At 36.6% G+C, this 13,777-nt stretch overlaps 1 protein-coding gene across 2 annotated transcripts in view; it reads right to left on the bottom strand.

Annotated features, from left to right (window-relative positions):
* Nucleotides 1–13,777, bottom strand: part of ankfn1 (ankyrin repeat and fibronectin type III domain containing 1) — a 91,298-nt gene that overhangs the window by 21,224 nt on the left and 56,297 nt on the right. For both annotated transcript variants that reach the window (XM_017724344.2, XM_017724345.2), the window contains exons 10-14: nucleotides 9,291–9,485; nucleotides 4,611–4,724; nucleotides 3,811–3,908; nucleotides 2,655–2,745; nucleotides 432–539 (exon numbers count right to left, since the gene is read on the bottom strand). In XM_017724344.2, the coding sequence (XP_017579833.1) occupies nucleotides 432–539; nucleotides 2,655–2,745; nucleotides 3,811–3,908; nucleotides 4,611–4,724; nucleotides 9,291–9,485 (606 nt within the window). The remainder of the gene's footprint in view (nucleotides 1–431; nucleotides 540–2,654; nucleotides 2,746–3,810; nucleotides 3,909–4,610; nucleotides 4,725–9,290; nucleotides 9,486–13,777) is intronic.

The following is a 13,777-nucleotide window of genomic DNA, read 5'->3' as shown; positions in this document are numbered from 1 at the left end:
AATGGGCCGCAAACTTGTAAGTGAAAAGTAAAGTTATTATTACTTAGTGTAACTCTAAGACAAAGACAACATATTGTTAGCTATAATTGTCTATCATAACTTAGTCCAAGCTAAAACATTAACTCCTTAACTGGCCAGGGATCACCAACTGGGCTAAAGTATTACACACTTCTATAACCTAAGAATAGCCCTGCTAGTTTGCACTGACGCCTTTGCAGTTACTGAATAATTAGCCTTAATGGGTTAAAACAACATTATCAGCAATCATGGCAAAAATAAAGATGCTTATTCACCACCCCAACAGTATGAGTTGGAATGAGTGTGCAGTAATGGGTGTGACAGAGATATATAGAAAAAGATACACTGCCAACATAGAGAATTTTCACTTAGAGAAAGAGTGATATGGAGCGTGTGTGCTGATGTATTTGTACCTCCGCAGCTGTAGTGTTGGTGTGTGGCTCGGACCTGCTGCAGCAGTCTCTCCATGGCCTCAATATGTCCTCTCTTCCGTGACTCTCTACCATCACACTCCTTCCAGTCTGACATACACAGAAACAATTCATATTAAACCCCTGAAATGTTGCCCCCTTAAAAATCCAACATGACTTTTAAAATCAACTAAAAAACCTTTTTTAACTCAAGAATAGTTAAGAACAGATTTATGGTTACTTCAGGTTGTGTGTAGACATAAGGTACTGTGCAAAAGTCAGAGACCACCTTTCATGTTTTCAATTTCAAGTTAAAACCGACACTAAAGTTATTCAATTCACACCATCAGGGATAAAGCTGAAAATATGTATTAAACAGAAAATTACACAAAACAATCAACAACCAAATATAATATCATTTTCAGTATTTAGCGTGATCACCCCTTTTTTTTACAGCTTCTGTTCTTTTTGGGAGACTTTCAGTTTCTTTCAGTTTTCTACACTTCCAAAGTTCAGTCTTAGAAACTGGTTGCATTTTCTGATTCTCACAATCAAAATAATCCAAATACATTCAGTGATGTTGAGATCTGGACTTTTGATTGTGCATTCCATTGTTCTAAGAACACCAGCAGCTTCTCCGTTTCCTTTGCTCAGTAAGGGCTTCGTGACAGCTACACGTCCTTTCAAACCCATAGTGCTGAGTTGTCTTCTCAAAGTGGAAGGATGGACAGAAACACCTGTGGATTTCTTCAGATGTGAAGCAATAGTGGAGCTTGATTTTCTCCTCTCTCAAGTACTATTTATCTGATGGTGAAAATTTTAGTGGTCTACCAGGTCGTGTGTGGTTGTTAGGAGAACCATTTTCACAATACCTTTTCATTATTTTTTATATTTCTTCTAAAAATGAACAAGTATTAATTAATGGTAATTTTGGTAACTTAACACCAGTAGTTTTGACTGGAATTTAAATAAATGAATGGTGGTCTCTAACATTTGCACTGTACTGTGCTAAAAATAAAAGACATATAAAAAGACATAAAACTTCAAACTCACTGCCTGCTTACTGAGTCTATATGAATCAATGACAAGAATGCAACATTTCCAGCATATAAATTGGATCAACATAAATGCTGGAATCCATTCGGAACAAATAAATTCAAGATGGAATTGCTTCTGCCATTAATTCACTATAAAAAGCTCAAAAGCATTGTGCCTGCTTTCTTTGTGTGATCTTGTAAACTGCACATCAGGCAGCTGGATCAGAAGCGTTCCTAACTTTGTTAAAAGGCTTGGCAAAAATGGGTCATGAAAAGTAAATTCACTGCAGTGCTAACTTCAGTAAGTTAACTGAAACATTTATGCTGAAAAGCACATGAAATGGACTAAAATCAGATATGTTGAGTAGGTAGATTGGTAAATCTTCCATTTCCAGCTCATCTTTATATTCTACTATTTTTCAACATACAGGAGAACAACCTTTATTTGTACTGTGTACGGCAGATTGATTTGACTCCATGTAGGCCCAGCCTTCCTGACAAATTAATGTGAACATAAAACATCAGACTACCAAATTAGATTTGCCAAGCCCCGTTTAAACCTCAATGAGCCACTTGAGATTCGCAACCCACAGTTTAAAAAACAGCACTTTAAGAGACAAATGGACACACATATGTGCAATGCAAACACTTTTTTAAATCCATAATGGTTGGAGATGAAACACTTTTTTATTCCATAACAGTTGGAGATCTTGTTTTCACAGACATTTTGCAATAAAAAAAAAATACAATAAATAAAATGCTCTAATAAAAACATCAGTATCATTATAAAAAATATTTTTTTCACAGCTAAATTGCAGCACAGAGTCTCAGTGCATTTTCTAATTATGGATTTATCATCTGCTGATGCACAGCTCTGGTGACACTGCCAGGTCTGCCTGCCTTTCTTTCTTTCTTAGTTCTTCTTTTGAAGAGGCACCTCATGGCCAGACACATAGAATAGCAGCAGCAGGATGAGCCAAGTGAGTCGTGACAGTCAATTCAAGGCAGAGATTCTACAAACATCATCTTTTCAACCAATTTTTCTGACTGAATTACAAATATAAAAGTAGTCTGACGCTTCAAGAACATTCCATTTGTGGAAATGTCATGCTGATGGACCTACGCCATAATGAGTTCATCATTACCATGTATGGTATTTCTGTAAGGCAGTAAGATAATGTTCACTTACTGGAGGGAACAGCACAGGGAGGCTGAGAGAGCTGTGATGGTCCCCAGCCCTTCATGTTGTAGGCGGATACACGAACATAATACTGCCTTCCCTAAAAGAAGCAAACATGGAAGCAAACTGGTTATTTACTGGTATACTATTACAGCAACATTTGTCTTAGAGCACAGGTTTCAAACTCAAATTACCTGGGGTCTATTAGCCTGGTGGTCTTATCCAAGGAGTCCAGTTGAAAAAATGCAAGAAAAAAAAGTGGCCCATATTTTTTTGCATGCATAAATTAAAGCACATCTTAGTCTACACTTACTAGCAATTCTTCTGCCACTTTTGACCAAAACAACCAGTATAACTAACACTATTGCTTATAATGATAAATTATTTATAGTAGCAATAGTAAAATACATTACGTTTCATAAATATTTTAGCATAATCCACATTCACATAAACTTCCATATAAAAGTAGATATATACTTCCTATTAAAATTGTTGTTCCTGCTGAATGTGAGTGGTTAATTCTGCAATGTCAGTGAATTCATTTTAAAAATGTCATTTATTTCTTACTTCTGACATGCTGTATCTACCCTATGTCATAAATAAATCCACAAAGGCAGATTTAACTATCAGTCTAAATTAGAACAATAGGTAAGTTAGTTATAGCTAAATTACAGTCAGTCCAGTGTTAATCAGTGCTTCCTTGAGTTTTTGTTTGAATGGATCCTCTTGGATAAAGAGATCTTTAATTTGAAAGAGTTTTACTTTTAATGACATAAGCATCAATCTAAGCTGCATTTATACTTCATATTTTGGGTAACCAATCACAGTGACTGGCAAATCTACCCGGTAGATGTAAATATGGAGCCTCAAGAAAAAAATATGAGCTGGACTTTAGGAATAACCATTTAAGGAATATATTGTACATAGTGTACAAATCTTTCTTGCAGGCCAGTAATTTGAGACCCTTCACTAGGACTATTGCAAGTCCTTCTCTGAGAAGTTTGCTTTTTCCCCACTGGTCCTGCCAATGAAAATGCAAATACTACTGTTTTGCTACAAAGATAACTATGTGGGCTCAAAAACTTATTTAGTTAGTTAGTTATTTAGCCACATGTATACACAAGACCAGTAAAACACCCTAAGACCAGTAAGACAACCTACTTACTGTACTAAGACTTGTTATTGTGCACCTCAGAGATGTAAGATTCTCTAGGATCAGTTCACCAGCCAATAAAGAGAAGTCCTTCAAACAGCTCCACTCCACTGCCAGAAAAACACACCATATCACAAACCAGAAAACAGGTGAGAGCACAGTAATCTCAGACAGGACTTAGGACAAGTTCTGAAACAATAGTACACAGTATGGAGTCATGCACAGAAACTAAAATAATGCTCTAAATAAATGTTATTAAAACATGTAGCTTTCTGCTGCTGGCTGGCACTGTTGGCTGAGACTGGAGGTGTGGCTAGGCAGACAGCCACACGCAAAGGCTCATAGTAATGCACGTCCTCCAACAAAGGCTAAACGTTATTGTTTATTGTTGTTGTCTGTTAGTTACAATTATGTGCATGTTGTTTAGTGTTGGGGTCTGGGTTTTGTGTGTGAGAGTGGGTCACTTTAGGGGTGAAGTGTGTGGCTATAAGTGACCTCCCCTTTGAGTCTGCTGATGTGTTCCAAAAAGAGCACTTCTTGCAGCAGAAGCATGGCTACCCCTGTGTGTCTTCTTCTACCAACACTACAATATGTAACATCAGAAAACAAAAATTAAACATGCAGAAGACAAATGAAGAATGTATATAACATTTTTATGTTCACTACATTTTCCTGGCCTTTAAAAGTGAGAGAGCTGGACAAAACAACTTGCTATCAGCTATCAGCTTCATTGTGGCAGGAGTGGGACTTGCTTGCTGCTGATGACTGGTGTGTGTGCCACAGGCCTGGGATGCAGAGCAGGGAGTTCTCACCTTTATATTTGGTGACCACAGCTGAGTTAATGCTAGCCGGCTCCTGAAAGGTGATGGTGAGAGATGTGCTGCTGGACACAGTTAAGCGCACAGCTGTCGGAGCCTCTGGGACCTCTGTGTGAACAAGATCAAAGGTCAGATATGAATCTGCTGCAAAAATACTCGTCTGGTTTTAGAGGACTATACTGCTGTGAGGATGTGGCATTCAATATTCAGAATTTCACCTAGTACATTAACACCTTTAGTATATAACGTTTCCTTTGTTATACATTTCCAAGCAGTTTGCTGAAAGGTATTGACAGTTAGGATCACTGTTGCCAAAAGATGAGACTTGAACAGTGATATAAAAACAATGCCTTCCAACCAAGGCAAATCAGTATATGTTTCATATATTTCATATCATAATTCAGGAACTATGTTCTGATTCTGTGAAATAGATTTGTGCCATACATATATTTTAAGTGAAAGGTACCACTGTAAAAGAAAATAGCAGGCCATAAGAATAAAACTAATTATGGATTTTTAAATGAAATTGTCAAAATCAGCAAAAATCAATTCCATCTTTGAATCTGACAAGATTGATGGATAGAGCACAATTCAAAATTGAGACCACTGTGATGACAGATCAAGCATAGCACTGTGCTATGCTTATATATCATAATAAAAGTTTAAGGTTAAAATTTTCTGCAGCTTTCTGCTCACAAGCCCTACTGGATTTGGTCCTACAGATGCACTATGCAGAAAGAATTTGATTCAAATTGTGTGCCTATAGATCAGCAGAGCCCGCTACTGCAAGGTACTTGTGAGCACTAATTTTGCTGTTAAATCTGTAGTGAATTGCTTCCAGTCAGAATTCAAATATTTGCTCTCAAAAGTGCTACCAGGTGTCATCACTATCAAATTACTAATATAATCACTTGTATAGAATTATGTACACCGAAGCATATTTTGTGGGGAAACTAAATTGAATTAGAGAAGGTGAGTGGAAAAAAAGCTGCAGTCATGTATGACCACTGATTACTCTGACCACTAATTTCATTACCAAATATAAACCTGTTTCATTCATTGTCTTGCCATGTTTCTTTTGAAAGAAAATTGGTTCTGACAGGTAAAGTGTAACAAAGAACAGCAACAGCAACTCCTCCCATGAACTGGTATCATAAGCTTCAGTTCCATGCAGTTAAATGTACAGGCTGTGATTTGACCAAAATGAGCTCTGCTTTGGTGATTGAGTGTAACCCTGTTACTGAGTACATTAGGGATTCTTTTCTCCCTTGTCAACACCTTAATCCCTGATCCGGTCTCCTCCTGGCTGTATTCACTGAGCTATTTGTAACACCAGGCACACAGCACCACTCTGCTCAACTGAAGCCCTTTTCACAGCCTCCTGTGAGAATTGGAAAATCTTTCAGCAATTTGATCTCTCAGAGTTTCTGCGACATAGCATTGCTGATTTGTAATAGGCGCCTTGGAAGATCTTTACACAGACAAGACCACAAAAGTAAGCTGGTATAACAAGTTTTCAATTTGCCAGGAGAGTGTTCCATACACTCAAGAGTCATTTGAGGGAAATGGATTGTTCCTGGGGAGTCAGAGAATATGATCTTAACACTTGGAAGCCAATTGCTTATACCCACAATTTCAAATGAACCACAGGATACAACTAAAATTGCAATTATGTGGATAAGATTTTGTTATCCATGGGTCCGTAATATGCAACAGTCCTGTGAGCTGACCTGTAAACTACCAGACAATGCTGATCACAAAACCACACAACAGAGAATGTGTGGGTGTATGTGTGCACTTCAGTCCTTCTCTGAAATCTGAAAAATAAACATGAAAGCCTCCAAAGAGTACAGCTTATAAGTTCAACAACTTCTCTATTAACACTGGAAAAGACTGTCCTGCTGCTGGGACACAGAGACTAACAGGGAATATAAAAGTTCCTAAACTGTTCTTGGCTGGAGTGTCTATTGCAGTCTGACAGATGTTCTTTAAATATTAAAAAAGTTCTTCACGCTTCTCCATTTCATTTACATCATGGTAAAAAGAAATCCACAGCTCTTTTGATCATGCATAAAGCATGGTATGATTAAATAATGCTTGACCTCTAGGCTACAGGCCTGTTCCAGTACTTTCTTTCTTTCAGTAAGGTAGCAGGATAAAATGAATAGGTAGAATAATATTTATTAATATTTATGAAATATGCACATAATGTTTGAAATACTGGCAATATGCATAATCAAAGGACAAACAAAGACAGCTTTGTTACTTTGTTAACTACATACAACAATGAAATCAGAGGACTATGTAGATCAGCCAGTGTCCACTTTTAATTTTTAACTTGTAGATGATCCCTAAATGCAAATTTGTAGCTGAGCAAAAAAACACTGAAAGTGTAAAAGAAAGAAAAAATGTCCTTTGTCCCACCAGACTTTAAGACACCATCCTGCTTTAGATATCTACTCTTTTCACTTTATACTTTATGAGCACTAATAGAAGTGACTGCTTCAGTTTTGTAAAGCTAGCGTAATTTAAAATGTCGGTTTGACTCATTAATGAGTAAATAATATTATTTATATTGCAACTTTGGCTAATACAAATTACTGGAACTGTGCTAGTGTGTTTCATGTGTTCACTTTTTACTTGGCATGAGCTAATAAAAATCATCCATCAGCCAATTAAAACATTAAAACTGGCCATTTAAAGTCACATTTCATAATAATTTCAAATTGCTGTTAGCTGGCCTGTTAGTTACCAAGCTAGCTCACAGTAAGCATAGTGTAGTTGCTAGCTAACCCCTGAAGGTTTTTCATTTGTTTATTCCATTTGAATCTAGCAATTTTGGTCACTGTTTAGTCTAGTTCTCTGTTTTTAGCTTTGGTTTCATGACAGACAAGTGATTAAATAGCAATGTGAATCTGAACCATATAGTTTTGGTTCTTGGATAATTCAGTTAAAGATTCATAAAAATCTTTTGCAGATTTTAAGAACCTTTTTCTAAAATATGCTGTGGAAAGCCATTTAATGTTCCTTTAAAGTGTACAAGTTCTCAGTAGAACCAAAAATGATTGCTCCAAATAACATTTTTTGTTTTCACCAGTACCTGTTATTAAAAGTGAATGTAAACCACTTTATTCCACTTTATTGCCCACCCAAAATCATTGCTCAAATGTACTTTTAATATTAGAATATTGTGAATAAATTAAATAAAAAACAAAAGTAAAATGCACTTGCTAAATATGTGATATATGTAATTGTATTTTTTATATCAACCAATAAAATCCCAATGTAAATGTATAAGCTGCACTTATTTTATTTATTGTATTGTCTCTTATTGTTATTGTATTGCATTGAATGGCACGGAGTTCTGCGTTCAACTCTGTTTCTTTTTCTCTTGGTGTCTGCAGTGATATATTTGTTTCTAGCAGTATCTGAGCTCAGAACTGTCTTTTTCTCTAAGCTATTGGTAACTAGCAAAGAGACTTTCTCTAGATTGACAAAGCACTTCTTGTAAGTCGCTCTGGATAAGAGCGTCTGCTAAATGCTGTAAATGTAAATGTAACTGTAAATTGATTAGTATAACTATCAGGCATTTGCTATGCTTCAATCAAATGTTGCAGTAGACGTCAATGTCTATTCAGAACAGGAAAATAGCTTGTCAAAGAAAAGAAGAATCTTCTTTTCCATGGCCTTCACCACTGCTGCCACTACACCTCTAGCAGACCTGTGAGCTGTAAGTCACTAAGGCAGCCCAAATTCAAACTCAGACAATACTCAGCAACAGCTTTCAGCATTGCATCAAGGAATTTCCAGCACACTAGTATAACTAGTAGGATTTTATGGAGTATGCATTGGCAGTGATGGAGTTGGCATTTTGGGAATAAATACAGATAAATGGAAGATGTTGCATGTGAATTTAAGAATTGGAAGCATATGAACATGGCATGTTCCAAGCATTAAAGCAGTCAAGCACATTGCACTGCATTAGATAAACAGAGTAACTACAAACAGTTATCCAACTCTGTGTGTGGCACAATCATCAAACAGATCATTAATACCAAACGCATAAATGCTGGAATTATAGCAAAAAATGACAGGCATTTTAAAGTTATGATGGACTTTATTGCTCCTGTATGGCACGCAAGAGACACAAGACTTTTTTTTCCTATTATGAGCTCCAAGTTTTATATGTTGTTTTATTTTATGCTGAACATTAAAAACATAAAACTTGGATGAAACAAGCCAAAGACTGCAAAGGGTAACAAAGAAACATATTACAAACCTAAACACACAGAGAAAACAAACACTAGAACATGCAAGACCAAAACAGGAAAGGAACAGGTCTATATATACACATATACAAAAGCTAGGCATGGATGGGGAACACTGCTTGAGAATGAGAATGAGGGACTAGAGCAAAAGACCAGGTAAAAGAAGGACATGATGGAAATGTAAGCAGGGTGGTACCAGGACAGGGAATACCTGACAGAAATCATTTTCTTTTTGGCTTAATAAAATGTATACGATAGGTTAATGACTGAAAGAACGTTCACAAACTGGGGCTTGCTTGTGAGTTCAAGATGAGGTGGAATTGTGTGCTGCTGGGACGATGACTAGTCTGTTAGGGTTAATCATTAGGAGTCACTCGTAAAAGGAGACTGAGAATAACCCACTCACGTGCGTGCTCAAAGCCAGTACGCATTCGTTTGTATAGCTTGCATCTCCACTCCCAGGCCTTCAGTTGCTTCTCCTTGTCAGAAGTCTCCAGGCTGAGGCTCTCTCTCATCACCTGGGTGGAGAGCTCACTGGCTCTTTTCTGAGCCTCCTGGACCAGTGCTGAGAGATGGGCCTCTCGGCTCTCCTGGCTCACAACTGAAACACAACACACAACAAGTTAACAAATGCACAGGCCTAAGGAGCTTGTAAATTCTATGTCTTACATCTTTTGGGGACTTATGGTAAAAGGCTGATGTGACAGGCATTAAAAAAGTTCTATTTCATAACTAATAACAATAGTAACTTTGTAGAATCAAGCCTTTTTGGACAAATTTTGCAATTTTTAAAATATTTTAAATATCGAACTAAATCGTGAATTTAGAGTCAAAAATCAAAAGTCTTGGTCAGAAATTGCAGAAACAGCACCAGGGCTTCCTCAGAACTGAGCTCTTAAACAGCACATTTTATATGCATTATGTGTTTTAGTGAGTGAGTTGCCGTTTACAGAAAGCTTTGATTGCTGGTTCCTTATCTCACAATAAAAACAGCAGCAAACACTTAAACTGAAGCCTAATGGACAGGTTCACTGAAAACAATCCATTAACAATGTGTTCACTGCTGTCTGTGCCACAGGACTCTCAGGATTTCACCAGTCAAGAACCTTTTTTGTGTATTTGTCCTTCACCTTTTTTCAATTTTTTCACTTTTGAGCCATTAAATTGTCATTAATAAAAAAAATTATCTATGGCACAACAACACACAACATAATTCATTCTCAGTCCCAGTTTTTTAATGCAGCACAACAATATAAAAAGACATCCACAAGAGATTCTATGTTGAGTTTTGGGGCTGAGAATGAAGGAAGGTAATTGATGTTAGCTGTCAAAATGTCAACAGAAATGTCAGACTGACTTGTGCACTGTGTCAAACAAGACAGCTATGTAGCTATATCATGTCACTCAAAGTGTAATAGTGCCACATATAGTAGCCAGCCTAACAAAGGCTGTGACTCCTACTTTTCTCAACAATGAATCTGTCAAGAGTTTTAGACTGTGAGGAATAATTTCATGCTAAACTGAGCATGATACAAAGCACAAATGCTTAAAATTTAAGTTCAAAGATGAATCACTTTTATGCTGTTTCTGCAATTTGAAAGAGTGCAATTTTTAAATCACAAGAGCTGCAAGTTTTATTATAACCTCCATTGTCATCAGTGTTGTCTAAGCAAGTTTCAAGCTTTATCCTAACATCACAGAGCTTATGAACAGCCTGTAGATGAGTTAGACCAATCAGAAGCAATCAACAAACCATGTGCTATGTACAACACAAATACCTGGTAGTCTGGCACAGTATGTTCAGTTTTTCAGTCTCAAGCTAAAAAAATGATGATAAGCTGATCTACACAGGCCTGGGCCTTAATTTATAGAAAACAATCACAATTTAAATCACATTCACAATATTAAGAAAAAAAAAATCACTATCAGATATTTTCCCCCAAATAGATCTACATCAAGCCAAAGTCTTTTGAGCCTACTGCATTAGCTGGATCTTATCCAGTTATCTAGAGGCACAGATAAAGTAAATCCAATGTCTGTAATGATGGATGAATCCAAAGCCTACATACTTGATGGCTGGACAATTTCAAGTAGGCAACAAGGCACTTGCTTATTTTTTGCTTCATGAAGGTCCTCTCAGCCAGATTCTGCCAACCCACTTTAAAACCTCTTTAGTAATTCAGGAATATGACTGTCTGCAGAGTTGAACCATCGAACCATCGAAGTGTACTCCTTCAATCATCTCAGGGCAGCTTTCATACTTGAAATGCGAATGCAAGTTACAAACTTTCCATTCATTCTCATGACATTAAAAAGAGAAATGATCAAAACACTCCTTACGGAATTACTTATCACATCAAAATACTACATATAGTTACTGTAGTTTTGCATCCCCTGGTCAAAGTTTCTGTTACTGTGAATGGGTAAGTATGTAGAACATAAACTGGTTTTCAAAAGGCATACAGTTGAGGATGAAACATTTGTTTCAGTATTTTAAGCAAGATTTGTGTATTATACTTGCTTCATACAATTTAAGAGTGAAAAAGAAAAGGAGCAGCATGCAAAAGTTTGGGCACTGCAAGAGATTTAAAAATTAGCAGGAGAAGACTATTACAGGAAAGCAAAGTGTTTTCAGGTAGCTGTTTCCTTAGCCCACAGGAAAAGTGGGGTCAAGTTAAGGTCTGGAAAACTTCCCAAGAAAATTACTTGTAAGATCAAATCAGACTGCCCATGTGACTGCAAAAAACAATCGGCAGAGGTGGAGCAATGTTCTACTGTGTAGTGACACCTGCACAAATATGGAAGAGTCATCAGAAGAAAACATTTCCTGTATCCTCACCGCAAAATTCAGACCTTTCAAACAAGCCTGATGTATTTTAAAAACAAGTTCTGCAGACTGGTGAAGTTAAAATAGAACTTTTTGGCAGAAATGAGCAAAAGATATGTTTGAAGAAAAAAAAAACTCTCCAACTGTTAACACTGAAGGGGATTGATCATGCTTCAGGCTTGTGTTGCAGCCAGTGGCAGGGGGAACACTGCACTGATAGAGGGAAACATGTATTTAATGAATTTTGGAAGCAAATGGTTCAGCAGGAAAATGCCACAATTTCTAATTTATCTTGACTTTAAGCACTCTGTAAATTAAAGCAGTGATTTACAAACTACATGCAGCAATCCACTGGTGGTTTGTAATGTGGGGACGAGTGGGCCACAAGGAAGCTGGATCAAGGCATACTTTTTGATTCTTTTCTCAGAAGAGGGAACCACCGTTTATGCACTGCTGCTGCTTCCATAGCACCCCTGTGTTATCAGTGTAGCCTCTGAATGAAGCATGAAGTTTAGTTATGGCGTGTTACATGAACAATGATGGAAAGATCATGCGATCACCACAATTAGAGTTTCAAGTTTAGTTTTTGCTGCTGTTTTCTCCCAGTGAAGCTCCAGTGATCACTATGTTGAAAACTCTCAGTGTCAGGACAAAACTTTGTATCTCCAAAATGGTTTTACTTTACAGGCAAAGGAAAAATCTTCTTAACTCATAATGGGAATTAGAAAAACAAGATTTAAGTAATTATGGAATATTTCTACTGGTCCATTCAACATGATTTTTGGCATCATGGAGTTCTCAAAATATGTCAGATAAATTCAAAAATAACAAAAATGTATGTTCAAGGTTTTGTCCCACAATACAACACAATGGTGATCACAGCACAGTGCTAAAAAAATGAATCCAGATCCAGATAACGCCGATCATGACAAATTTAAATGTAAAAACAGATGTAATGCCCAAGTAAACATTTAATTCATGACCATTAATATATGATGTGTAATGTGTAATTCATACATTACACATTTATTAAAAACAAATAAACACTGTCAAAGTACAGTCAGCATACCTATAGTATGCATACCTATATAGTGGTATAGAGGTTAACGCCTTGATGCACATTGTTTCCATTAATTTTAATGCCACTAATTTATTTGATGTTGTTAATGCAATCCCTTGCCATTCCAGCCTAGCCCTTTTGCCTTCACACTGTTGCTATAATTTGCAATGGTAACCTTTTCGTTCAAATACAGCTTTTCTAATGGCAAGTTCTATTGATGTCCCCTTGAATTAAGTTATTTCCAGCTACCGCCAAGCTGTGAATTTGTTTATTTCTGAAATACTTCAAGCCTGAAGAATAATTTTTCAGCAAAACACATTGTTGATGCTGGCAGGATCAGTAACATCAGAATAAAAGGATGGCTTTGGGAAACTACATCGGACAGTGATCCTGGGAGAACTATGGATAAATCATAAACTTGCAAACTAACAGAAGCCACAACAAAGTAGAAGACTCCAAACTGAAAACAAGACATGTCGGTAATAAAAACTGCAAAGTGATTCTCTCATTCATAAACACATTTATGCATAACAAACTTATTCTGATAAAGTTTATTTTGTCCACTTTTAGAGCTCTATGTCACTGCTCTATATAGCTGCAGCAACGAAACCTTGTCAATCTCAATTTTTGTCGTTTTTATTTTTTTTACACAATTTAAACAAGCTAGTTGCACATTGTGTGTAAAATTCATGATGAATGAATGGACCAAAAGAAATTATCCAAAATTACTTGGAAAAAAATCTGGTTACATTGCCTTTTGCTTTCTCATGTAAAGTTATGAGGTTTTGCTCAAACAGCAACAACATACAGACATACATAAATATGCATATATGTTTTCAAGTTATAATGAAAATAACTGGAAACGTGTTACTAAAAGTCTTAAAATCAGGTTAGAATATAAAGTCTTCATGGAAACAGCAGCAAAACCATTACATCTCGATTAACTCTCAAGGCATAATGCTGCTACTTGTCATTGCCAGTGTCAGTGTGGTTGTACATGAAGTCA

This window comes from Pygocentrus nattereri, chromosome 13 (assembly GCF_015220715.1).
Source record: "Pygocentrus nattereri isolate fPygNat1 chromosome 13, fPygNat1.pri, whole genome shotgun sequence".
NCBI classification, from domain to species: Eukaryota; Metazoa; Chordata; class Actinopteri; order Characiformes; family Serrasalmidae; genus Pygocentrus; species Pygocentrus nattereri.
Note: the sequence above shows the minus strand (reverse complement) of the source record. Positions and strands in the feature narration are given on the sequence as shown.